The sequence below is a fragment of the Trachurus trachurus genome (genome assembly GCF_905171665.1).
Source record: "Trachurus trachurus genome assembly, chromosome: 23".
Lineage (NCBI taxonomy): Eukaryota > Metazoa > Chordata > Actinopteri > Carangiformes > Carangidae > Trachurus > Trachurus trachurus.
The window spans coordinates 13,431,882-13,458,820 of NC_139912.1; the positions used below are offsets into that span (position 1 = coordinate 13,431,882).

At 42.0% G+C, this 26,939-nt stretch overlaps 1 protein-coding gene across 1 annotated transcript in view; it reads right to left on the reverse strand.

Annotated features, from left to right (window-relative positions):
- Positions 1-1,125: 1,125 nt before the first annotated feature.
- grm8a (glutamate receptor, metabotropic 8a) overlaps positions 1,126-26,939 on the reverse strand; it is a gene marked incomplete at both ends in the record, with an annotated part of 213,133 nt that continues 187,319 nt past the window's right edge. Inside the window, 5 exons of the mRNA XM_083999221.1 lie at positions 1,126-1,175; positions 2,935-3,040; positions 3,253-3,393; positions 23,701-24,067; positions 25,398-25,819. Of these exons, the coding sequence (XP_083855347.1) occupies positions 1,126-1,175; positions 2,935-3,040; positions 3,253-3,393; positions 23,701-24,067; positions 25,398-25,819 (1,086 nt within the window). The remainder of the gene's footprint in view (positions 1,176-2,934; positions 3,041-3,252; positions 3,394-23,700; positions 24,068-25,397; positions 25,820-26,939) is intronic.

Below are 26,939 nucleotides of genomic sequence, written 5' to 3' on the forward strand. Positions count from 1 at the left end.
TCACTGATGCAGTTGACTGTTTCTTTTTTAGCTCTTATGTATTTTTGAAGGGTTGGACATCTGGTGGACTGTTGAAGGTGTACTGAGAGGGGAATTCAGTCCACTCGACTCTAATATCTATCTCTCTGTCTTTCATTCACACTCACTCTCTCCCTCCCAGCTTTCCTCCTGGCAGGTTTTTCTTATCCACGTTTTTTTTTCTTGGAAAAAAAACTGGAAAAAAACTGCCATAACATAAAATTTGAAACTTTACATTTTGGCATAAACTTGCTGAGCTAGTAAAATAATATCTTTTTTAATCTGAAAAAGTGACCATTCCACAAGCTCTGCATTTTGCAAAAGCACGACCACCAATCTACACATTTGCAAAACATTCCTTTATTATAAATAAATCTCCTTTTTGTATAAAAACTGGCATGCTTCAACCATGGCATTTTACAGGTTCACGACCCAAGGCTACGACCCGGTTAGCCAAGACAGCAGGAGGAAACACACTCATCTCATTATGCAAGGGCGATCCATCAGACAACGGTGAGACAAGAATGAAAAAATCGTCACAACCACAAAAATACTTACAAGTAGAGAATAACAACAAACATGTTTGAGTCTCATAGATTTTCTCTTACATTTCTCTTTTTAAATATCTTTTAAAATGTAATCTGTTAAATCTCTTTCCCGACCCCACCTTTGCCCTTTTAGATATAATGTCTACATGGTTTCCAAGAGTTTTTTTCTTTATATTTTCCTTTTTATGATTTTTTATTTTTTTCATTTTTGAAGATTTTAATAGTTACTCTGTCCACCACAGTGTCCTGTGGTATGTCACTTTTTTTTTTAATGTTGTCTCTTTTTTTTAAAACAGGTAAGTTCATGGTAGGACCAATGAGCTGTGAGCAGCGGGAAAGCAGGCACACTGACTGGCTGTTTATGTGGTCCCAACTCTCTGTGGTTTGATGCGGAACAATACAAAATGTCTCATGCTTGGATTCCATTGGGCGTTCGATCTTGCTGCCAGTTCTCATGCCAATAGGCTTTGAATGACAGCTTCTTCTTTTGCTTTGGCCCCGCCCCACGACACGCCCCCCTTCTCCTGTCCAATCCCCTTCTCCATCTTCTGTGGTCCCTTCAGATGGCATGATTGTTGTAGCTGACATATGTCGTCTTAGTTGATGAAGCTGCGTGAATGTGAAAAAGGGTGGAAGATGGGGGGAAGGAGCAGAGAGAGTTGAAGAAAATGTGTAAATGGAAGAACAATGAGTGGGGGGAAAAAAGAGTGTCCGGGTAAGAAATGTGCAATGGCGTGAAAAGGAGCAAAATGGATGAAATAGAAAAGATACAATGAAAGAAAAGAGAACGATTAGAAAAATGCAGAGGGAAAAGAAACACAGAGGAAAGCAGTTGAGAGTAGATTTCTTTACAGACGGTCACGTAACAGTGTCACATCCACAGTCCACCTGAGTTGTTGGGGCTTTTTGTCAAACCCATTATGTCTTGTGTCCCCTCAAGCATTCCATGGTAAATGTCAATGTTTTTGCAGCAACCGCAGGACTCTAACTGAGCTATTGTTATACTCTGATGCTTTCATGCAACCCTTTCATTATTATTTTTTTCTGTCTTTCACTTCTGTTTCACCATCACACTGCTTAAATAATGGAAAAAGGTCCATGATGAAAAAAAACATAAATATCGCAGAAATGAGTATTAGTGCATGCAATTCTTTTCCATTTATTTCAGACTTCGAAAATGTTTTTATTGATATTTTCTGAAGAGTGCTCTTAAGCAAAATGTCAGAGGATAAAAAACTAGAAACTCTTAACCTTGCGCTCTGCCCATCACCACTGACTATTATGAATAAATTGTTGCCTGAATCATATGGAACTTACTAAATTGCAAACTTTTTGCAAAATGAAGTATGTAAGGAGATGACTAAGCAGTTCAACTATTGGCTAAATGAATGAACTGTGACCTGCTTCCTTCATTGAAAGTGCTGACACAAACCTTCATAGATCTGAAACCTATTATACACCTGCACACAGACTGAGCAGGAACCCGTGGCTTAGACTGTAAATATGCACATTTGATCACATGGACTGCACACACGCGCACACACACAACCAATGAGATAAATTGGCACATGCACACTAAAGGATGAGACTTAAACAGATTGATGGGGAATTGAAAGAGAAGCATGTACACATACAGTACACAGCCGATATCATGCAAGCACTCACAAATGTGCATGCACATGCATAGCACTGTCATTTCATCTGCCGACTGCAGTGCTGACACAGGAGAACCAGTTCAATACAAAGTAGAGCTTTGAAGTGGATGTAACAGAGCCTCACTGTCAGAGCTCAGAGAAAACACACCATGCTATGGAAGAGCTGTCACTGCTGCGACTGTTTTTGCCATGCAGAAGAAAGTCAGGCAGGAAATTAATTGTCAGAATTCAATTAAATTTGCACTGAAACTTTGTTTTTGGCTGTTTTGCTTGTTTACGTGGTTCCATGACAATTGATTATGCAAGAAATTGAAAGAAGGATGATACTAAATAAGTTAATGTCAACAGCTTTTAGCTGTCACACTGAAACCCACATGTCTCCTATATACAGTATGTGCATTTATGTGTATGTGTTTCATATTCATGTACATACAGAGAATCCCAGTTGTACATTTTCATATTTCATTGGTTTGGTATGATCATTATTAAACCTTAATTCACTAACTTTAGTGTCTCTAAGTCCTAACTGTTCTGCTGTGAATCTCTTGACCCGTCCACATGTACTGTATTTAATATATTAGTATTTAAAGATGAATGGAAGTTGTGTGATGCAGTTAGAAGGTCTGAAAGCTAGTTAGTATACCTATCAGCATGAGTACTTTGTTGTATTATTTTATATGTATAATTATAAAACTTTGTGTTCTCTTACTCACTGTTGGTCTCCATGCTCTCACACAGCTCAGTCTTCACTTCTCCGTTGGGCCGGTCTCCTCCCTTCTGGGCCAGTTTTCCCGACATGGTGGCAGCTGTCACGATTGCCTGTATAGTTATATATTCATAATGAATATTTAATGAAGACTGTTAGTATGTTCTGGCTTCCCTCATTTGTGCGTGCTCGGTAGATTTATGAGCCTCATTTCATCAGCATAAGTCGCATTTAGCATCAGCCAAAATATCAAATCAATCCAATTAAGATGGCAAATGTTGTGGAAATCCAACACATGTGACTGAATTGATCGAGTCGTCCTCACCTTGAAGCTGCGTTTTCGTTTGGGTACATTCTGCTCGGGGTGGAAGAGGATGACGTAGACCTTGGGCATGTAGAGCATCCCCAGAGACACAGAGGCAGACAGGCTGAGGGAGATAGTCAGGGTGGTGGTTTGGATATACATCTACAATGAAAGAAAGAGACATACACACAGAGGCAGAGAGACAGAGAGAGTCATTTATCACATTTCAAGTTGTCAGAGATGGTCTGTGTAATCGTCCAACTACAGAATACGTCTGATGAGGGAAAGGGGAGGAGGACAGATGGGACGAGGGGGAAGAGGGGAAGTAAAGGATGATCTAACAAGAGCGAAATTAGCAGAAAATTTGTGTAGCGACAGCCACAGTGACACATAGACAGGTAGATCAAGTGGTATATGAAATGATGGCACCGATGAAGCTGTTTAATTGCCCGTGTGCTGCAGGCGCTCATCTCTTTGTCTAAGACTGCAAAATTATTTTCAGCATTTTTGGGGGCAGACAGCAGTTCCATATGGGTGTGGTTTATCAGGTTAGTTGATAGTGGTTACACTACACTGATTTTCAGACATTTGCCTGAAAGTTAGAGTATCCAATAGATGACACGGCCCTGCAGGGACAGAAAACTTAATATTTTTAGAGACTGAGCTGTTGAATGGAAGTTTTTACCCAAAACTCTGCACAGTGTACTCACACAGACAGAGAGGCAGACAGACGCTGTCCTACAGTATATTGAACTCAATGACTCAGTTGACTGCAGGACAGAAACAATGACATGTAGTGCTCTCAATATTGTTATGTACACAGTACTGAATTAGACTATTTCAGTAGACCGTATATGGCCTCAGCCAAGTTGGAGGATAGATATAATGAAACAGGAAGACAGTCAGACACACACATATACACACTGCAGTGGACTGTGAACTATAGTCCTCAGGTCCTTAGTGAGTTTCAGAGAGTAGTTTGGAGGAGGACAGATGTAATGACAGGCTTCACCCACACCCGACAGAGCTGACAAGCTCTCAAGTCATGGGGCTTATCAGGCGAGCATTGTCTACGGCGTCTGAATAGGGAGAAGCCGGGGGCGGGGGGGGGGGGGGGGGGTAAAGTAGAGAGGCAATGTATGGTAAAAAAGGAAGGTGAAAGTAATAGGGAGGTGTGGAAAGAGAAGGAAGTGAGAGAGGAAACATGAAACAAAAATTGACATTATGTGATGAGGCGAGAGAGGAGCAGAGGAAAATGACTCATGGAGACACTGATCAAGAGAGAGAGAGAGAGAGATAAGAGAACAGGCAGTGGCCAGCTCTACACTGTCAGGAAGTTCACAGACAACACTGATTGAGGCTGTGTTGATAACTACAGCCTGACACGAAGCAGAAAGTAGAACAGACAGAAACTGCAGCTGCACTGTTACATTAACTGTGCACTGACTGTACAGCTCTATGGAGATCAACCCAGTGGCTAATACCTGATCTGTTGCTCTACAGTCCCATGGCCAATTTGTGACAAACATTACAGATAATTGAAAAGGAATCATGTATAGAAGTCCTGCTTCATACAGTCTTGTTCAATAATAAGGACCAACTCTCTTGATATCATGGTGCTTATTAGAAAGCTATACCCAACAGTAGCATGAATCGTTAAATGAAACAAATGGACATACATGAAACAGCAGCTGGATATCTGACACTATGGAAACATTGGGCACTCCGTTATACGTACGAGGACCGAGGCAGCGGAGTAACAGTGGGAACAGAGTTCTGAGCAGGATACACCCAATTTTCATTTGTCAATTTGCTCATTAAATTCAGAATTCACTGTAGGCTGTAGCTTCTGTATGTGCCCAGAGAGGGAGTTTCATTTTCAGAAGACATTTGTGAAATATTGGAATTTGGAAATGGATATTACAAAACAAATAAATTGGAATGACTTCAGAATTCTCAATAAATACTAACAGCCCTGAGCTGCCTTTTTATGACTGTGTTTAACCCGACCCAGAATTAATAGTTTTACGTTCTTTAAATAAACCACCTACTTTAAAAGTCGGTCTGCTGTAATATGTCCTTTAAGCTCAACAAAGCCTGAGTAGACCTTCTGTCTCTTCTCTCACAAAGCACTCAATGGCAAATGGGATTGTGTGTTTTACAAAGACACAGTAAATCTAATGAACTTACACTCCATGAAAATACCTGACTTAAATTAATCCAATAGTCCCTAAGCGTTATATCTGACCTCAGACAACACACTAATAGATTTCTTTTGTAGAGGCCAAACTGATGTAAAAAATATCCTCAGTCTCCAACTCAAATTGGTCCTCACAAATCCTATAGGGGAAGAAGGAAACACACAACCGCCTGAAGGTGTAAGTTGATAACACTGACAGTAGCCAAAGGCAAAGGGCAGTGCACAGCCAGTAACTGGAGGCAAACAGGCACACACACACATTTCAGTATGTAGGTGTGTGTCGTTTACTAGGCCCTGCCTTTGAATGCATATATTCAGGCAAACCTGCATTCACATAATAAGACCTTAACAATAACTCCACATGAAAACTTAACATGGGAAAATTACACACATGGCCATTATTTATTTTATCGATGATGAATGGCAGCATCGGGGAGTGTGTTGTGTCAGGGGTAAAGCTCGGCCTGCAGCACCCCCACAGGCTCTGATAGCGGCGTACACACCACTTCGGACACAAGATAACACACACACACACACACACACACACATATGTGCACGTAGGAAAAAAAGCACAAACAGTAGACTGAATGATAGCCAGGTGTCAGATAGATCAAGGGGGGAGATGTTTTGAGAGGAAAATGCAAAAAGGGGACTTATGGATTCATTAGTACTTTGTCTCATTTGTTTTTTTATACATTTTTATACGTATATTTATTTATATTTTTTCTGCCAACAAATTGGACTCAACTGAAATGTACTGATAAAGGGATCAGCGAGTGGCTGTATCAGAGTGGAACAGATGGAGACACAAAAACATGTTTTCAGTAGAAGACTGAGATAGAGAACAGACAATGAAAGAGTGTCAATGAAGAAAAGAGTGAAAATGGAATAACCTCGGCTACAGAGGAAAGGCAGAGTAGAGGCAGAAGAGAGATCCCCCTAAGCAGTGAACTCTCTCTTATCAAAACAGCAGCAAGTCTGCTGATAGTTGCTTCCATTACATCCAGCCTTTGGTACAAAGTTGTGGCTTCCAGCTGTTATTTACACAAAGACACACACGTGCACACACACACACACAACTATATGTTCTCCACCTGTCCACAGCTGATAATAGCTAACAATGTGTGCATCACATGAGCACTCTATTATCCCCAAAGTCACACTCAGGAAGTAGACGATCAGCTATGGATGGCTGCATACAATGAGTTCCCCTAAGGTTTAAAACATTTACAGACGCAGACTCTGTGGTCCGTGATGGGAGGAGATTTAGAGAGACGAACAGAGGGATAGAGTGATGGCTGGTGTGCTTTTAACACCTGGGGAGAAAAAGTGAAGAGAGAGAAGAAAAAGGAGGAAAAGAGGAGGGAAACATTCACTAGACTCTGTGGACAAATACTTGGCTTTTGTGTCGCTCTAACTTTTAGCTCCGTGGTTAAGGGAAGTGATGGCTTCACTGAATTGCTGGTCAGTGAGTAATACTGCAGAAGTTAAATTAGCAGAGCTGTGCTGATAACACAGGAGTGTTTTTATTGTCCTTTTCCAGGGACTCTTTTATTTTGTAAAACTGCTCATTGAAGGAGGTCCGTCTGCTGAACTGCTTGTTATTTTTCAATTAAAGGATGGGTCCGGTTCCTCAGCCTTTCCACTTTTTTTTACAGGCTTGATAAACATAATTTCTAACTTCAGATAATAGAACCTCCCCAGCGTTATTATTTTTGCAAGCAACCTTGCATATTCAAAACATTTGGAAAAAAAAAAAAAAAACAATATCCCGTTTTTTGTATTCAACATGCTGTATCACAATGACGACAGATATTGGTGCTGTTCTAGTGTTTTAGTGAAAGAGGTTGTTTTTAATCTGATTCAAGAGCAACAGTACAAAACTGCATACTTGAAACTCTGATGGATCCCACACCACTCAAATAGAGGGTGGCTGTTTTGGTCGGCTGCCAGGGCAACAGCAGCACATGGAGGGTGAAGGTGAAGGTGACCAGGTCCTCCGACAAGAGAGGAAGATGGAAACTCAGTCTGCTGAGCTGGTTTCATGGCCATTTGTATTCAGCTGTCAGTGAGGTGCAAGCTTGAGAGTCAACTTCCTTCAGCATGAGAGCTACAGTATAGAGGAGCTACAGAGGTAGAAAGGAGCAGTGAGCCTGTGTTTTCCCTCTAATTGTTGACACTTCTACTAGTAGATGATGTCTATTAAATTTTGAAAATCACTGTGGCTATGCTAGATATGACAAGAATCTGTGGGTGGAGCATCAAACCTGGGCCTGATTCTCTGATGTTTTGGCTGCAAATGATTGATGGAAACAAAAATATTTACAGTCTGTAACCTGGTTTATCTGGCAACATGTAAACAGCTGTGGTAGTGTAGAGAATGGGGCATTTGATTGCCTGGAGGAACTTGCACTAAGTGCTTGTTTTGGCCACTAACGGGCTCAAACTGTTGTTATACCTATATGGATTGGATTCCTATAGAGACTGACCTTTTTCTGTTAGAGAATAAGATCTGTTTAACCAGAAACAGCAATTATATTGCTCTATTCAACACCATCAGACTCTATTGAGAAAAGCTGTTATTTTACCCATGTTCTGCAAGGCAAAGTGACTATTTTGCATATAAATATCCATAAAGGAATCACAAAGAAAAGACACTCATTTTACCCTTTCCTGCAAAAGTGCACTTTTGATAGCACCAATTGTTGACAACAAATAAAGGCTAACCCACAGACTGTATCATGTTTCCATACTCCCAACACATTATGGAGTCAAACAGAAAAAAGAAAATTCAAAAATTCAAAATTCAATTGATGTTTCACTTTTCCATGGTCATTACTAAGGATTCTTAACTACATTTGTTTTGTCCCGTTTTAAACTCTAAATCAAATACTACCATTAGTTTTTCTCCAAAGCATGGAGATGGATATTAGAAGTCAGTTTTCATGATGCAGCAGAATGGAAAACGCAGGTCCTATAGATCTGAAGCAAACTACATTTTTCAAAAGGCAATAAGAACGCCATCTGCACAGTGCAGTGAACATTACTGCTGAATGTGAGTCGCTAATGCTGAATAGCTGTATAAGAATGCAATTCCGGCGAGACGTGGATGATCCTGAGCGACAGACAGCTTGATAGGTAGGTGGCCCATGAGTGGGTTCGGTGAGAAAGAGCAGCCTTCTTTTCACAGCAAGCCCATATGATAGCTGAAGCATGACAGCTAATGCTGATGGTACTGGGCTGACTTGGCTGCTCCATAAATGACTGGAATGTGCACCTTATAGAGACTCCATCAGAAGCCAATCAGCTAATTACACCTATCTTCTGCATGTAATGTGATTTCCTCACGCTGGGGCCAACAGGTGACACACACTTTAAGTTGAGCCTTTAAAGGAGACATATTATGGCCCTTTTCCACAAATTAAAATAGTGCCCAGGTGTCTTAAAGACATGTCTGTGACATGCGTCGGTCATAATACCCCAAGGATCAAACATCATAGCTCTCTTTTCATCCTCTCAAAATAGCCTTGTTCAGAACGGCTGATTTCAGTGTCTGTCCCTTTAAATGCAAATTAACCACTGCCTGCCCCTGGACTTTAACCTAGGGAGCCTGCAAATTACAGATGCTTAGTCAATTCTCACATTTTGGTGGCTGGAAGGCAAGCCAAACACCCAAATATATGTTAAAGAGCCTTCAAAAAGTGATATTTCCATCATATGTCCCCTTTAAATACGTTGTATGAATGGGGGGGGAAAAACATTGCCACAGTTTGTGGACTCCTCATTCCCTCAACAACTCCACTTGGCTTCCAGGGGATCTATATTTGCTGCCAAAAAATGCCACTCACTGTGAGTCTAGTGATTTAGTTTAATCACTGCCTTTAAAACTGGAGTGGGTCAGACTGAGGCATGATGCAACCAAATCTTCGACACTTGAAGTGATCTGAAGGAGTGTGTGTGCCGCTGAAAAGCATGCATTCCTACTAATTTCACTCAGAACGTAGATGGGTTATGAGAAGAGAAGTACACATACACACACACACACCAATCCCAGCTTCTCATGCTTGATGAGCCGAGACATAAAACATGCTCAGTCATTACACCGCTTCTGTGATTATTGCGACTCCTTTCATATGTAGCACAGAGCGAGGAAAGGGTGGTGAAATCAAAGAGCTCTGGCCGGCAACATGGCCGACTTTGCCAATTGCAGGGAGGAGGGGGACAGAGAGAATAGCTGGGGGCCTCAGAAGGTAGAACTATCTGCTGAGTCCACCACTCGAGAGAAAGAACGATACAGAGGGAGAGGAAGAAAGAGAAACAGATGGCGTGAATATGAAAGACAGTGAGAATAAATTAGGGAAAGCAAGAAAGGAGGGAGGAGAATGACAAATGAGAAAAAAAACATTTTGGAGAAGACTCATCTGCTAACAAGACGTGGGGACAGAGGATTAAAGATGTGATGAAGGGACGGATAGAGTGATGACGAAGCAGTGCAGAAGGACAGTGACTGAATTGAGGAACAAAGTCCAGCAGTGCTTTCAGCCATGGGCATGTTGTTTGTGATTCAAAGATTTCACCCATGGGACACTTACATGGAAGATCAAACAGGTTTAAATTAACACCAGCACAAACTTCACGACCAGCACCAGGGTTTCATTGTGCGCTGCCAAGTGGCTGACTGGTTTCCTGTTGTGACTCGTTGGCATTGCTGCGCAGTGTGGCATCACTGAAAAGCCTAACCAACTGCAGAGGCATTTCACTGTTGATAAAAGGGCAGATATATCACAGTGAACCTCACTAGGAATTCTCTGTAAGCTTTGAAATCTTCATGGACACATTATTTTTTAGTAATATCTTTGCAAATAGACAGGAGATATTTTCTACCACAATGAAAAATCACAACACAATGGGTTTGATTGGTGGAAACTGATTGGCAGTGGTGGAGCATCTGCTTGTCACTTGGGCACCGTTGCACCAAATATCTGCTCATTTTCATCAAGCTGAACCCATGTTCAACTCTGTGTTGTCACAGAGTGACCGGGATCTCTCACCAAACACCACCCCCGTTCCTTGCGTGTCTCACAGCTCTCATCTGAAATAAATAACTGGTGGCCATTTCTGTTTCATGTTATGAGTCAGCCAACGGTCAGGGAGAAAGAGGGATTGGAGAGGAGAAACTGAGGGGTAAGATTTTCATTCCCACAGATGTCTTGAATCTTTCTATCTCTCTGTTATTCCCCCATTTCTGCCCACAGTAGCTCTAATGATTGGTTGCCACTCTGCACTGCTTTTCCAAACTACTCTGTTTCTCTCTCTGTGGATTGTTTTCCTCACCCCTTCTGCTTCTTAGTGAGTTGTTCTTCATCTTTCTTCCTTTTCGTAGTATAGTATCTCCATGTCATCCATCTCAGCTCTGCAGCATTTAACGTGCTGCTGTCTGTGAATGCTGATAATGAGATGAGACGTCCTTCATAGGTCCCTGTCCCAAGCAAAACCTTTTACGAGCGGGGTAACATTTCAGATCGCCTGAGGGTGTCTAACTAACTTCACAGTGCCATTTAGTGTCAAACCCCTCTGGGTGTGTGTGTCTAAATGACACCCCCTGCTTCCCTCCTCTCACACTGTGGGACTACTAATCATTTTAATCACCTGAGCCATGGGAGGATGAATGGATTTTATTTTCCATCTATTTTTAAAAGAAATTGAGGCAGTCATGTCCAAACCAAGTCTGTCACGTTGAAACATTAACGATTATTACCTCTATTTTTACTAATTTGTTTGTTCAGAACAAATAAATTACTTAAATGCAAATGCTGGGAAACATTTTTCATTGTCAAACATTTTTCATTGTCAAATTAATTCAATGCTATGGTTAGCAAGTTATAATTAAGGACAATAAGCTTGATCCATGATGATACTATAAGAATATATTTTGAATATTTGTGCTTTGCATCAGGGTTTGTCCAAAAACATTTGTGTTAGTTGCTAGCATAGTGTGAACCAGTTAATCTACAAATTAATCCAGTAATCCAGCCATAAAAGCATGGAGAGCTGCTGTAACCCACTACCACTTCCATGCACACTCTCGATTAAGTTACCAACTACAACAATTCACCAGAAGTCACTGTATTATCAAGCTTCTACAAACATCTACAAATACCGTATTTGTAGATGCATTTCCTGTACTTGTGTGACTGCCTCTTTATATGTTTCTCTCTGTGAGTCAGTCTTCAAAGTAAGCTGGAGTTGTGTTTGATCATATGCTTAGACCAGTTCACAAAGACGGCTTAAGAGGTTTCAAACATAGTGCAAAGTTTGTGATCTACAGCTCCTCACTCCAAACTTGGTAAAAGTGAAGTTGTTGTGTCAGATGGAGGAAACTCAAAAAAAAAAGAAAAACCTCCACTACACTGATTAAAAAAAATACAACCAAGATTTCCATCTTTTTGTTTTATTTTTTTATTTGCTCACTCTGACCTGAGATTAATTTTACGTTTCATTTGCTCCAAGCTCTTCTCCTGAGGAACTTTCAATCGGCAGTAAAATGCATCAGCAGTCATGGATCACCACCATTTATAAGATGCTGAGTAATAGAACCATGTAGAGGACGACAACAGACTGCTAAGAACTGGCAGTCTTCTCTTTTAGTCACGGCAATCTCATAATGTCTCACTATTTACTTTCCCCCTGGAAACACAGAGATAAGACCTGTTTTTGTTTGACGCCAAAAAAGCTTGTACATCAAACAACTTATCAAGGGAGAAAAACTCACAATTAAGTATCACTGCGGTAGCCTATTTAATTAAAACATAATTTGATCCTTTGAAATATAACCGTTTTCATTTAATATATCACACTGCAATAATGTAATCTATTTAATCCATATTATGTAGTCCACACAGTTTTTTACTGAATCAAGCTCTGGAATCAGTTTTTACCCAGCTACACAAGTGGATCAGATTAGCTTAAAATAACCTCAAAACCAACTGAACAGTCATCATAACAAGTGTTCAGTTCAAACCACCGGCCCTTGTAGTTGAGAGGGATACCTACTGTATTCAGGGAGATGTTCAACTTACTTAAAGCCCCACTATGTAACTCTTAATGTTGTCTATCAACAAAGATTGATTATTTAGTATGTGTAGTAAAAGTATGTGTTTCATTAATCAGTAATTACCCTATCAACAAACTTAAGTGTTCTGGTAAGCTTTGAATTTTCCATAGAGCTGGCGAGCTCAATGCTGACTGCCATGTTTACGCTCAGTGGCAGTGTGACTGTAAGGTAGCCACAGAAACACTGACTTACAGAGAGAGAGACACCGGAGCGGTCTGCTCTGGGAGAAACAATCAAGGTGGCATCGATCATCAGGTGTAGTGTGAGAAAGGATGGAGGGTCACACCTATGCTGCATTCACGCAGAATCAGGCAGACGGCAGTCGGCAAACACACAGGATGTATTTTAGTGGACGAGAGAAGGCCAGTACAACATGAGTGAGGTAAACAACATGACATCGCCGTAACAACATACTGTCACAAGTGTACAGTATTGTTTTGCCTCGTGCCGTTCTGACGAACCACTTGTTTGTTTTTCCCGTTCTGTGCAGCGGCTGTCGTCCGTCTGCCGTCTGCCCGATTCCACATGAATGCAGCATAAAAAATATGATTGAGTTGGAACCCACTGCTAGATGGGAGACATCACACAGTATGTCTTTAATATATATATTCTTTTCTTTCTTTTTTTGTGGATAAAAATGTACTTTTCTGGCTCTTTTTTTCAAGATGCGTCTTATTCAGAGCTGGTAAAATCCCCCAAGTTGCACTTCTCCACACGCGCGTCACACACGCATGTCAAACATGGCGCTATTATGAAAAACTAAAAGAGACAGAAAGCACTGACAAAGGAGTCTCTGCCATAATAATTTAACTTCCTGTCAGTGGAGCTTAATTGGGCTCAAGTGTGGTCATTGTTGTCCACCAGTGCCTCATTATCTTCTACAAAACAGCACTTAAGAGACTTTTTTTTTTCCTCTATCTAATCCATATTGGTCCAAGGTCTTTAGGGTGTCGTGAAACAGTGCACAGGCTACTTCATAAAATAATGTCACGTCTGTGTTTGCTCTGCCCCAGCTTGTTAGCGTGTCTCTTATTGACTTGCAGATCTGGATGAGGTTTGGCAAGAAGTCTCAAGTCAAACAAATTTGGAGCTGTGCTTGGAGGAGTCGCTGCTATGCATACTGTGAGGATGGCCCTGTTGTGAAACTCTCTGCTCTCTCTCTCTGCTAACTGACATGACTGTGGTCCCACTGTGCACAGCTCCAGCCAATTAAAATGCCCAGCACGGACTTATATGGAGTGTCATCAGTCAGCAAACCGCTGTCCACACTGTAGGGCAGAAAAAAAGTGTCACACCTTGGGCATGTAACATGAGAGTTCACTCTCGAGTGGTAAATGTGCCTGTTTATGCAGCTAACGTTATGCAGTCTTGGAAGAGAATGAGCCGGAAATAACACAAAACATTTTCCCCATAGTAATACTGAATGCTAATGAAATTAATGAAATTAATGCAAGAAACTGAAATCAAGGTAATGAAACCACTGCATCCCTGCAACTTTATTTAAGGGAATACATCTTTGGACTTGCATCAATCTGCTTCTTTTAATTATGTTTCTGTTCAGAGTAGCCCACCAGCTCCTCTTATCTTAACCCTGTTTTGAAATTTCTACTCCTGGTGAAGGAAATGTCATTAGCCCCCGGTGCCCACCAGAAGTCATCAGGATATTGTTGCATTAATCGTTTCCTTAATGTTTTAATTATGTAGTGGCCACACTGCTTCATTATTTCTAACTGTGGAGGAAAACGCTGTGCTAGTGATAACTAGCACAAGTGATGTTGAGACTTAATCTGCAGCCAAATTAGAAAAGCAAGAAACCTCTGGTCCACAGTGCCCATCTTTGAAGGATTAAATTATGCCTCAGGTTTTATGAGTTTGTGGTTTGAATCAATAGCAGAGAAAGTGAGTTTAACAAATACTCTGAAGTCAGATTTTAACTGTCCTCAGGAAGATATCCGACAAGTTGAGCCTATTACTATAGCAATTTTCTTTGCATGTTCAGGGAAGGCAGGGGAAAATGTTAACTACAATAGTTCACTAAAAATCATTTTGTCATCATTAGTTTGCATAGGATGCACTCCTTCAAGCAATCCTCTCAGGTATAGTAATTTTGCTTCAAGCTGTACTAACTCCCATCTGTTTAATTCAAATCCTAGAATACACACAGCGATGAAGTTGCTACTCTGATACACACACACACAGTAATTACACATTCATAAAGATACATACAACACTAGAAACTTGTATACCAATATGTTAAGTCAAATAAATGATCTCATGCGCTCACAACATACTGTCAATCACATTTGAAGCAACACACCAGCACATTCACACAAACTACAAAGAAAGCACTCTCCTCTAGTGACTCACACTAAAAAGGCGCACAACATTTACTGTAGGGAAAGCACTTTAATAGGCCAGCAATATAAAACCTCTATTCATCTGGAGGCATCGACAGGACTTAAATTCAAACTTCACAGCAGTACCTCACTAGTTGACCAGACTTTTTACTCTTGATTCAGACCTGAATTCTGTCTGAAGCACTGAGTCTGACTAAGCCAAGTGTTTCCTGTCCATTGCCAGAAACGAGAGGCCAGCTTATTGCATTTGCACAGCAACAGCTTGAAAGGCAACAAACTTTGAATTGCTCTTGGGATCAGCAGTGCAGCACTAATTAAATTTTGGCACCAGCAATGGCTTAATTGATCAATTTTTCAATGTTTGTAATTTTACCTAAATTATCATCTTCGTGGTAAATAAATGTGGTACAGTTTACTTAAAATAGGATGTATTTGCATAAAAGACTGCCAACATAATTACTTAATCAGCTACAGTGTCGGAGTTTAGACTTCTTTAATTTTTTCTTTCTTTTTTTAATTTGTACTATGCAGTGTGTTTGTATAAGCTTCACAAAACCTTACAGACACTTTTGCAGAGTCATCCTCAAAATGTGTTTGGAACTTGACTGAAGTCCGCCTGAGGCAAAATGAATCGACTGGATCTCTCTGTAGACCTCTGCTATGAAATGGTGGCGATCGATTGATCAGGACAATCATTTAAAAGCATTTCTAAAGCACTGAGTGTTCCCAGGAACTCAGTGGCCTTGATAACGGTGAAATGTTGTTTGGGATTATTTGGACTATTGGACATTTTGGAGAGATGGCCTTCCAGGCAAGAAGGGCCTTGGTCTGGGAAGTGACCAAAGGTCGACTAATTGATCAGTCTAACAGAGGTTCGGTAGTTCACTTCTGAAGGAGAACTGCCAGAGGGACGGCAAGAGTAGAAGGGCCTGATCATCAGATTGTCTGGTTTCATTGACAAAAATTCAATCTTTTTGGGCAGAACTCCAAACTCTATGTCTGGCCATTGACCCTATATAGTAAAGCATGCTGGTGGCAGCTTCGTAAAATGTAAGGTGTTTTTCAATGGCAGGGACAAGGACAGTAGTCAGAATTCAGAGAAGGATGAAAGCAGTCGAGCAAAGAGCAGCCCTTGAAGAAAACCTGCTACAAAGTGCAGGTGACAGTTCACCTTTCAGTATGACAATGGCCTGAAGCATAGAGCCAAGCAAACGCTGGAGTGACTTCAAAACAAGTCTGTGTCCTGAAGGAGTCCAGCCAAGAGTCAGACTACAATCCTATTGAAAATCTGTGATGAAACCAGAAGGTAGAATATTTTTCATCCAGTCAGACAGAGAGGATCTGGGAGGTAAATCAGACAATAAAATGCACTGTAGGGGCCTGAATGCACTCTGAAGCTACTGTACGTAGGGATGAAACGACGACAGCTACCATGGAGGTGGGACAGAATCAGCAGCAGCACATCTGACATTTGGTATTTCAGCTATGTTGCAGAGATGTGAGGGTGATGGAAGTGACTCTTGCACTGGGCCTCAACAGGGAATTTTGCTGAGAAGTGTAAATTCGTAGTGTTCTTTGCCTGTCTCGCTGCTCCCCAGAGGATAGTTTCTGTGCGCGCGCATGTGAGTGTACTTAAATGTATGTCTTGGGGAACGCAGTGCATGCACGTGTGTCTGCAAGTATGAGCATCTCTGTGCAAGGTCCCCCTTGGGCGCCCCCCCATCCTTCAGCATCTTCACTGTTTGATGTCAGGATCTGACACTTGCTGTCTGTCTCTCCCCATTTTTGGCCAAACGACCAAATCCCACCAGAACCCTGCAAAAAGATTACAAAACCCATTCCTTCAAAAATGAATGAAAGGTTTTTCTTTTCTTTCCTCTGCGCAGCCTGTTGAAGATAATCACCCCAAGGATTGTTAAATTCTGTCAGAGTGAAGACGACATAACGTATAAATTCAGCAGAGGGAAGAAACATTGTTCAGAAGTGATCTGCCCTGTGTGCGCGTTCAGTTGATCCCTGTGCAGAGCCACTATAGGTGTTTTTGTGTGGGAATATCAGAAAGTTTCCTTATACGGTGGTACCCTGGCTGTGACAGTTCTATATGGATTTTTACTCCAAATCATAGCAAGAAAGTTTCCATTTTTGAAAGTACTTTATTAATCATAACCACATTTGCCCCTAAACCTCAACCAAATGTACTATGTCAGTTGCTAACACATGCTGGAAAAGAATTTCTCACCACTTAACAGCTCCACATAATAATTTCCATAGTGCAGGTACATTGACATTTGCGTACATTTGTGCATCTGCATTTCACAGGATGTGGGATGCTGTAGTACAGCTCATGCAGTTTTATGACAGAGCCTTGTGCTTCAGTACTTCTATTCACCTGCCTTCGCTTATGTACTGTATGCACTTCCCTTGAGCATCGCATGCATACATACATTACTGTATGTTCCCATTTAAATGCCCACATTGCTTTCCCTATTATTATACAAAGGGGCTGAGGCATTGGGAGCTTTGTACTTGTGAATGCAACAAGAGGCTCAATGCAGTCTCTACATGAGTTCACGATGTTATGATCAAGATAATTACTCTGACGCAGATTCAACTTTGGCCATCTGTCAGATTCCACAAGGATTCAGACATTCTTCATGTCTCGCCTCTTCCACTTCATCCTGTTTTCTGTCTCTTTTTATCTCCGTTTATCAATATGAATCTTCTTCTCTCTTTCTTCTTCTTCTCATCTTAAGTGTCTAATGGCTGTGTGTAAATCCCACCCTCCTTTGACTCTCAGTGTCTGCTATTTAGTTGTTAATGTCACTCTCACTCTGCACTCCCAAGCTCTCTGGATCAGACTTTCTTTTCTACATATTGCCTCCCTTTACTTCTCCTCCAACTCTCTATCCTTCCTTCATTCTCCATCTTTTTCTTTTTCGGCATCATTCTCACCGTCTCAGCCCCCTCTCACTCTCTCTCTCCCGTGTCTCTTTTATTCTACCTCCTGGGCTCTTTCCTCCTCTGTCTCTCCCGGCCTCTTCAGATTACTGTAGATTGATTACCGACAGTTACTCTCGGTAAGGATCTGGGCGGTCACTGGTCCTCCACCGGGACCCACAGTCATGGCCATAAATCTGTCTGAGAACGCTGAGCTGCGACACCGCGTATATATGTGTGTGTGTTGTGAGGGGAAGAGACAGATTTGTGGGGCAGGTAGATAGATTGTGTGTGTTCTTTATATACTCCCGAGGACCAAACACAATCACAGGGAGAGGGAAAAAATGAGGAAAGTTACTCAAAGTGAGACCGTTTGCCATTCTTCACTTCTTAAAGGGGCTATTGTGAGGTTAAGACTCTTGAGTCCTGCTTTGGTGTTAGGTGAGGCAGTAGCACGCATGTGTGAGTGAGGGTGTGGGTGGATGGGTGTGTGAGAAGGGCATGTGAATGGGAGGCCTTGAGGGACAGAAAGTGCATGGGCGTGCATGAATAGCACCTTTAGTGACTGAACAAGTAGATTCATACCGTTCAGAACATGCGGCTCTGTCCTTCTAAGACACTGCAGAATTCAGTCCGTTCCCTATGACTGCGTTTGGACTGTACTGCAAACCACACGCCCAGATCCATTCGTGCCAATGAAAAACTCACTATAAAAATGTCATATTTGAGCAAAGAGTTTCTTGCGGATGGAGAGGAACAGCTAGTCCTGTACTTGCATATCAGAGACACTAACAGGGCATGATTCAAAAATCTCTCAGCTGCTACTTCATCAATATACAACCATGACTAACAAGCCAAGATGTCTCCGCCTGTGCAGGCAACCGGTGCACACGTAATGACAAAAAGCAAACATACAAAAAACATGCGTGCTTCGTATAAAAAAGACCCACGCTCTCTCTCACACACACTGAGAGAGTGGGTTTGTGGGTAGCAGCAGGATGGTTGCTTCTTCCTCTGTTGGAGGCAGGAGATAACAAGCTGACCAGATTTAAGGCATCTGGAGGAGAAGAGGTGGCTCATGGGGAGAGAGAGGAAGAGGAATACAGATAAAGGGGGAAAAGAACAGAGAGAGAGAAAAGAAAAAGAAAGAAAGATGGTCTTCTGTCCATAGTGTCAGGCAAAGGTATGATGAGGCAGACACAGAGAGAGATAGCTGGAGAGAGGATGTACCCTGTGGTTACTGCTTTACAACAAGCAGAGAGAGGCAGAGAGAAAGCACACATGCACATGACCACAACACACACACACACACACACAACCTTTCTCATTTCTGCAGGGTGCGGCAGAAGCTGTTGGAGCCAGCAGCCTCTGCATGGTAGCATGACCTATTTCAAAACAATACTTCCCTGGTTGGTGATGGTTAAGAATCCCTCCCTCCCTCCCTCTCTCCCTTGATTTATCTCTCGCATTCTTATTCTGTGTCTCACTGTCTCCCCGCATGTCCCTATCCCTTGCTTTCCCTTTCAATTTTTATCTCCCTTCTCTTTGCCTTTCTCCTCCCGTCTTCTCTCCCTCTCTGTCTTCTCTGCCCGCTGCGACTCAGAGCCACGTTGGGTATTCGGAGGGGAGGAGTGTGAGGGACAGCACTGGAGACGAATGGAGGAAGGGGTGTTAAATCAAGGGGGAGAAACCGTAAACATGAGATTAGGAGCGTGTGAAAGGAGGTTGTGGTAGGGATTAAACAGATGTAAGTGCATGAGAGGGAAAGAGAAGCATGTGACAGTGAGTGGGTGAGCAGAGAAGATGAGGATGTGGCATAATCTAAAGTCTCCATTTGTCGGTAAATGAACCACACAAATTAATTCTAAGAGAGCAGAGAGAGACAATTAGGTGTTACATACTGTATGCGAGGGATTTTCTTTACAACCATGGAGCTAAGAGGGAGAATAGTGTATCTTTAGGTGAGAGGTTATGCATTGTAACCCTGGGTATGGGTACTGACTGTGATGGCCTCTATAGGGTTCACCACTCTCCTCTGCTCCCCAGTGACTATTCTGCTGATCTCAAACCAGTAAACCAGCCTCTTCCACAGTCTTACCACTTACAATAAACCATTCAGACCTCAGCTCCCTAAAGACCAAACCTTGCAAATAAGAAATGGAGCTGCATGTGATGTTACATGTTTAGGGAACCCCTAAACAGAGAGGGAGGGATTTCAATCACTCCTGTAAATGCTGCCTCTAAATCACCCATTCACACCTTCCACTACTAGATGTTCTGTGTCCTGCTCACTGACGTCCACTCTGACGTGCAGACAGGAGAAGCAGATGAACTGCCAGCCCTGCATTTAATGGAGGCTGATTCAACCTGCTGACCACGAGGCGTGCTGGTGACGTTCTACTATCTGAGCAATCACTATGGAAAAGTCCATCAGGTGCTAAAAGAGCGTGAGATGCATTTAAAATGGCTGGGAAAACGAAAGAAAGTGGACCTTGACGCCAGAATTTTCTTTTGTCAAGGTGAAAGATTAAAACGCTCCCACAGAGATGCATTCTATCAGAGCTGCCCCGAGAGGAAGCACGCATGGCGAGGTCTGACTGAATGGCTCAGAGCACTCGTACAATGCACGTCTTCACTGTCAGTTAAATGTCTCCACATAGCTTCCATACGAGCCGCTACTGTGTCAGGAGCCTTGTCACAACCTCACCGCCATTAACAAACAGCAGCTCCTCTACCTTTCAGCATTCCTGGGCGAGTGTAGGACGCAAACAGTGCAACTTCCCCGCCCCCTCCCGAAACCAAACCTATGCCCTTGGTAGAGCTCTCCTCATTAAAGCCCCATCAGCGAGTCACATCATTACCTGTTTATTCCTTTCACTCCTCTCCCTCCTCCCTCTCCTCTGCTCTCTCTGTTAGCTAGCCAGCTGCCACACACTCCAGAGGATATTCCAATTAGAAACAACATACACAGACACACAAATGTGCACTGGTGGATCTTCCAATTAAATATACCACACCAGACAAACACACTGAAATACAAATACACATTAAGTTGCTGGTGGACATTCTAATTAGCTGAGCAAACATGGCGCGGACGACGCTCAGCCTGTCCACGAAGACGGGACACTATATGGCACATCGGAATAACACACACATACACATATGCATGCACACACAAATGCATGGGTACCCCTTAAGGTGGCATAACATATTCACATTTACAAACATCTGCGGGGTCATGGACAGGGTAAATTTGTGGTTTCTCGGTCATTCAAACAGTCGCTTAAAGCTGAAGCGGGCAATATGTCAAATGTGCTCGATTTATCTTGGCTGGTTCCACATGGGATTAAGTCAAGGACAGCATTGCAAACACTGTGAATATATTCTCACACAATTATTTCAAGATGCCTTTATAAAACATTTCTTTGGCATGTTGCTCCTCTAACTCTCTCCTGTGGCTGAATTATTAACATTATTTCCACAAATATCAGGTATCTGAAATGTTTATCTAGTGCAAGTATAGTCTCCTTTATCTGTCCATACAGAAACTGAAATGGATAAATATTATAGAAATTAGAGACTAGTGATAGCAATAGTTACAGGACAAAATTCAAAACAGATGATCTGTATCACGACATACTGTATACCCTAAACACTATTGCAGTATTACCTATAGATCATGTTGCTCATTAGAACCTCAGTCTTTGGAATAAGTATAATTCAATTTGATGCAGATGTTTTGTACAGCACTAAATTGTGATGTAATTTACACTTTCTCATTATTGTAATCATACCAGCAATATCCTGTTGTGAAATGAAAAAGGTCAAGAAAGTAAAACATGAAAAAAAGGACTGATGTCAAAACTTCCTGCAACAGTAACTAGTCCAAATTGAGCAGAGGAAAAACACCATGAAACACCCAGCATGACTATGATTTCCCTGTTGTGTGATTATACAGGATCACTTTGATGTCAGCTTTATGCCATGTGACAGAGGCGAGTGCCCTCTTTGAATGAAAAAGGGGCCAAGACATGGGGAAAGAGGGAAATGGAAATTGTCTGACTGACACCTCAAAACATGGAAAGAGCTTCTTTTACTGAGGGGGAGGGAGGGAGGAGCTGGAACTGGACACGTAGGTACAGTATATAGCTGGCATGTAGGGGAGGACATTAAAGTGGGGCAGGGTATTGACAGTTAAGATTGTGGTGATGGTTATCTCAAGGACACAGTTTCCACTTAAACACACATGGACACAGACACGAGCATAAACATACTGTGCAAGTTTTTCAGATGTGTACATTAAACTGATTAATAACCTATGTTTCCAATACCACTTCAGGTTTATGATGTATGTCTCTACATGTGCACCATGCTGTATCTGAAACCAGTGAAATGCAAAGGGCTATCTATCTGTTCATGGCCATGTAGACACGTCCATGTACTGCTTATCTTAGCATTCCTACTATATGCGCACATTTACAGTTTACAAAAGGCACGCATGTTTGGCATTGAGATGTACAACCTGTGAAATCTGCAATCAATCCCCTGCCTTGAATTTAAATGAGTGTGTATTTTATTGTTGAACCCAGAATAGTTATGCTATCAAGAAATGGAATCAATAGGCCACTGCTGCTTTAGCTCCAATAAACACATGAATACGCTGGTTTACTCTGCGTGTGGTGTTATGAATTAGATTAATGTTGTGTGTGTGTGAGTGTACAGTACTGTATGTGTGTCCTTGCCTCCTAAAGCCTCTGTTTATGAACTGATAAGGTGAAAGGATGGTGTTTTATAAGGTGTAACACAGATTATTTCCTCCCTTTGAAATACAAGTAGCCTATGTGTGTCTTTCTGTCATCACCTGTGCATGTGTGGATAGAGATCTCAACACAATTGAAAATATCCAAATGACACAACCCTAAGGGACAATATGTATTAAGTTGTGTAATCAATGATGTGAAGCTTGGCTGTACAGTACAGGCTGCCCACACACATCCAACATCTCCACTTAATGAAAGTTACATCTCTCTCACGTCATACGAGCATCAATAATTGACTTAAGGTAGGAGGAATAAGCTCTAAAAGCCTGGTCCAAGCCATGTATCCAGTCAATCAAACTGACTGAAAATCCTCTTGTACTCATTGAAAACTGTCAGGAGATTGTAGACTTAAAGCCAGCTACAGCTGTAAAACATATCTATCTCTAAGTGCCAAGAGATGCACTTTTGATCTCGACAAAGTTTTCAGGGAAGGAGAGAGAGAACAAGCATCGTCTTTGCCATACTGTAGCAATGCATGTAAATTTATGAGTCCCAAAAAAGTGATTCCAAAACGTAATAATGCTGCAAAATGGGCTCGGGAGACTTTAGTCATACTCGCAGAAAGCCCATAAAACACATCATCGTGGCCCACCTGTCAGCGAATTGTTATCTTCAACAAGACTTTTCACAAAGATATACATGGAGCCACACAAAAATCGTCTAAATCCATCTATGGAGTCGAATCATCAGCTCAGACTCACACACACAGAGCGATATACTTATACAGTCATCTTTCTGGTAGACTGTGATGACCCTGACAAAATTGCTTTAAATCCCAAACAGGTCATATACAGGGTAATCCCACAGACAGATGAGCAGAATAGCAGACAGACACACACCACTGAGTCATTCCCTTTGCAGACTCAAAAATCTTTAAGATGATGGGGATGAGGTACAGACAGCGGCTCTATACTCACACTCTCTGTAGACTGTAGTTCACAAAGAAAATGTTAAAAACACATGTTCAAATATGCAAATGTTTTGGTTACTGCTACTCGGCGTGGCTTAAGAATTACTGTACATAAGCATGCAGACACTCACCCTCTCCGCAGACTGTGAAGTGCCGAAGAAGATGGGTATGAACGCCAGCCAGATGATACAAGTGGTGTACATGGTAAATCCGATGGGCTTGGCCTCGTTGAAGGTCTCGGGCACACCTCGCGTCTTGATGGCGTAAACTGTGCACGTCACCATCAGCAGGATGGAGTAACCCAGGGAGCAGATGAGCGACAGGTCCGAGATGTCACACTTGAGGACGCCGCGCGCAGACATGGGGTCCTGGGTTCGCTGCTCGCCGTAGTCCACGACGGTGTGGGGAGGGTCCACCGCGAACCAGACGAAGACGCCCAGGAGCTGAACCGAGATCAGCGAGAAGGTGATGACGAGCTGGGAGGCAGGAGAGATGAACCTGGGGAAGGAGAGGATTACTGAAATTGAGGGGGCGGGAAAAATGAGGAACAATGCTGCTAGGGTTTCATTGAAAGTGGGGCAACCTATGCTGGAAGGTTTTGTTTCACGGAAATATTATGTGTCTTTGAAAAGAGGGCGTCACTGCTTCGTGAAAACGATTCTAATTTTGGCAATTTATATGTATAATAGAATTTTCTCTTGGTTGATAAATTCTTTTACAGATACATTAGTATCAAAATCCTGCAAACAAAGCCGTTAGTCATAGAACCTGAAAGCTAATTTAAGTTGCTCATGTGACAGCAGCTATATATTACACTTTCATACATGCAGCCATACACACTCCAGCAACCCCTGCAGTGGGAGGTGGAGAGAAAATGTAAGAATAAGATTTGAGGCAAAAAAGGTCAGCTGTAGTAAAATATAGCACTGGATGCACCAGAGAGAAGAAATGTGATGATCTCCGAGGATGTTAGAGAGAGATAAAAAAAAAAAAAAATGGAGTCTACCCAATAACAATAGCTATGCTCTTGCTCACACAAGACACAACCTGCTCCTTCAAGCTCCCAGGCTCAAAGCATGCTCTGTGTCTGACAACCTGCAGCCACAACACAAACTGGAACTTGGAACAAAAAAAAGAAAAAGAGAAAACCTTGTGATCTCTTCTGTAGAAAGTCTCTATGTGTCAGCTACTTTCTGCATCTTAGATCAGCTGTCTTGCACTTTCATTTGCTTGTTTTTCCTTCATAGGTACTGTAGCAGTAAGAGCAGCAGTCACATGCAATTAAAAAAAACACAAATTAATTTGTCTGGAAGAGCAAGGTATTAAATTTGGAAAATTAATTAATGATCATAAAAAAATAGTAATCTTAATATGTATGAGCTGGGCAGCACAGTAACACTGACTGTTACAGCTGGGTGGTGCTGGAGGAAGAGGAGATGACCATCTGGGCAGCGGGGACATGAACCTGTGCACTATTAAATCCTGCATTAACATTTTAGCCACTTACTTGATGCTCTCTTCCAGAGTCACTCACACCGAGTACAAACAGTACAATAGGTGAGCGTGAGTTCATGACTCTCATACATAATGTATAAAAAATAAATGATGAATAATGATCGCAAGCAGCTTAGTAAGGAAGAAGTAGAGGTTAAGTCTTCATTTGAATACAAGCACCTCAGTGCACGAAAAAAATAAATAAGAAACCCCTTACAGTGACCTTGCACACATCCAAATATATGTGGATTGAACACACATCCACACAGAGGGAAAACAGAGTGTGTGTGTGTGTGTGTGTGTGTGTAGAATGACAGACAGGTGTTTTCCTCACCTGGGTGCTGTGACAGATTTCTTCCCTTGTTCAAAGATGCGGTGTATCCTGTTGGTCTTGGTGAGCAGGGCGGCATAGCTGAAACACATCCCCAAGCCCAAGAAAATCCTCCGGAAGGAGCACACGCCCACGTCCGGTGTGGCGATCATCAGGAAGGTGATGGCGTAGCACAGGAAGATTCCCGTCAGCAGCACGTAGCTCATCTCCCGTCCGGACGCCCGCACGATGGGCGTGTCGTTGTACCGGACAAAAGTGACGATGACGAAAGATGTGGCGATGATCCCCAGCATGGAGATGAAGACGGGGACGACGGCCCAGGGCGAGTGCCACTCAAGCTTGATGATCGGGATGGGAATGCATCCGGTGCGGTTTGTATCAGGTCGCATCTCGTATGGACACAGCTCACAGGTGAACTCTGAGGCCTGATGGGAGACACAAGATGCTAACTGGAGTTGCAATACATGAATGTACTCATACATAACTTATCCATAGGGATTTGAGTGTTAACAGTTTGTCATTGGTTAGATCAGACCTTTGAGCTTTAAATTGATCAAGCTAATTCATTTCCCTCTCCTTCTCTCATAAAATGAACCATGAACATGAACCCTATTGGCCTTGCTTGGAAATTCAAAGCCAATAGGAGTTGTCAGTTTTCTTGATTGGAGCTACGGGCGATTACTTTTTCAATATAGGCATCCTAATAAGTAGTTACGCTTTTGCTTTCTTCTTTCAAGTGTTTTGGGAATGACTGAACATTTTCAGTCAACAGAAAAGGAGGCAAGATGTTAAAAAATGAAGCCAAGTCAAATATAGCTCAAGGCCAGCTATAGGGAAGTCTGGAGGAACAAAGTTCAGCAGTCTTATTGTCGACAACAAAGTACAGCTGAGTAAGCAGATTCAAAGTCAGAGTAGAAGCAGAACAGTGGTGGATCCATTTCAAACATTTATGGGAACATAAGGTAAGACTTTTGTGATTTGATCCAAAAACAGCTCAAGAGTGAACTCATCTACCAAACAACTCAGGTCGACTTAACCTGTCTAATCTACTGCTGTAAACTGGGCTATTAATAAGAAAAGAGCAGACATTTAGCACACACTTTTCTCCACTTGCTCTCCAGTTCACTTATTTGATTTTTGTCATGGTGCTATACTATTTTCCATTCTGCTTAAAATCCCAAATCTACTGTAAATGTGTCAACTGATTATTGATTTCACAGCAAATGCATGTATCTGCAAAATGAGTATTGATCGCTCACTCTGACAAGCATCGCCTGCTGCTGTTCTGGCCAATATTTTCTTCTTCTCCCTTATAGGCTCCTGAAGGAGGAAATTCTCTGCACACATACGTACTGTATGGGCTCACTCATGGATTTGTTTTATTCAGTAAGACAGAGGGATGATGGGCTGCCAAATCATCTGTGATATAATGAACATGGGGGACGTATCTTTACCATAAGTGATCAGACTCCTTACCTCACCTCAAATGTGATTCCATTCACTAAAACAGTATATGTGGGGTGGCTGCTACATATATAAATCTGC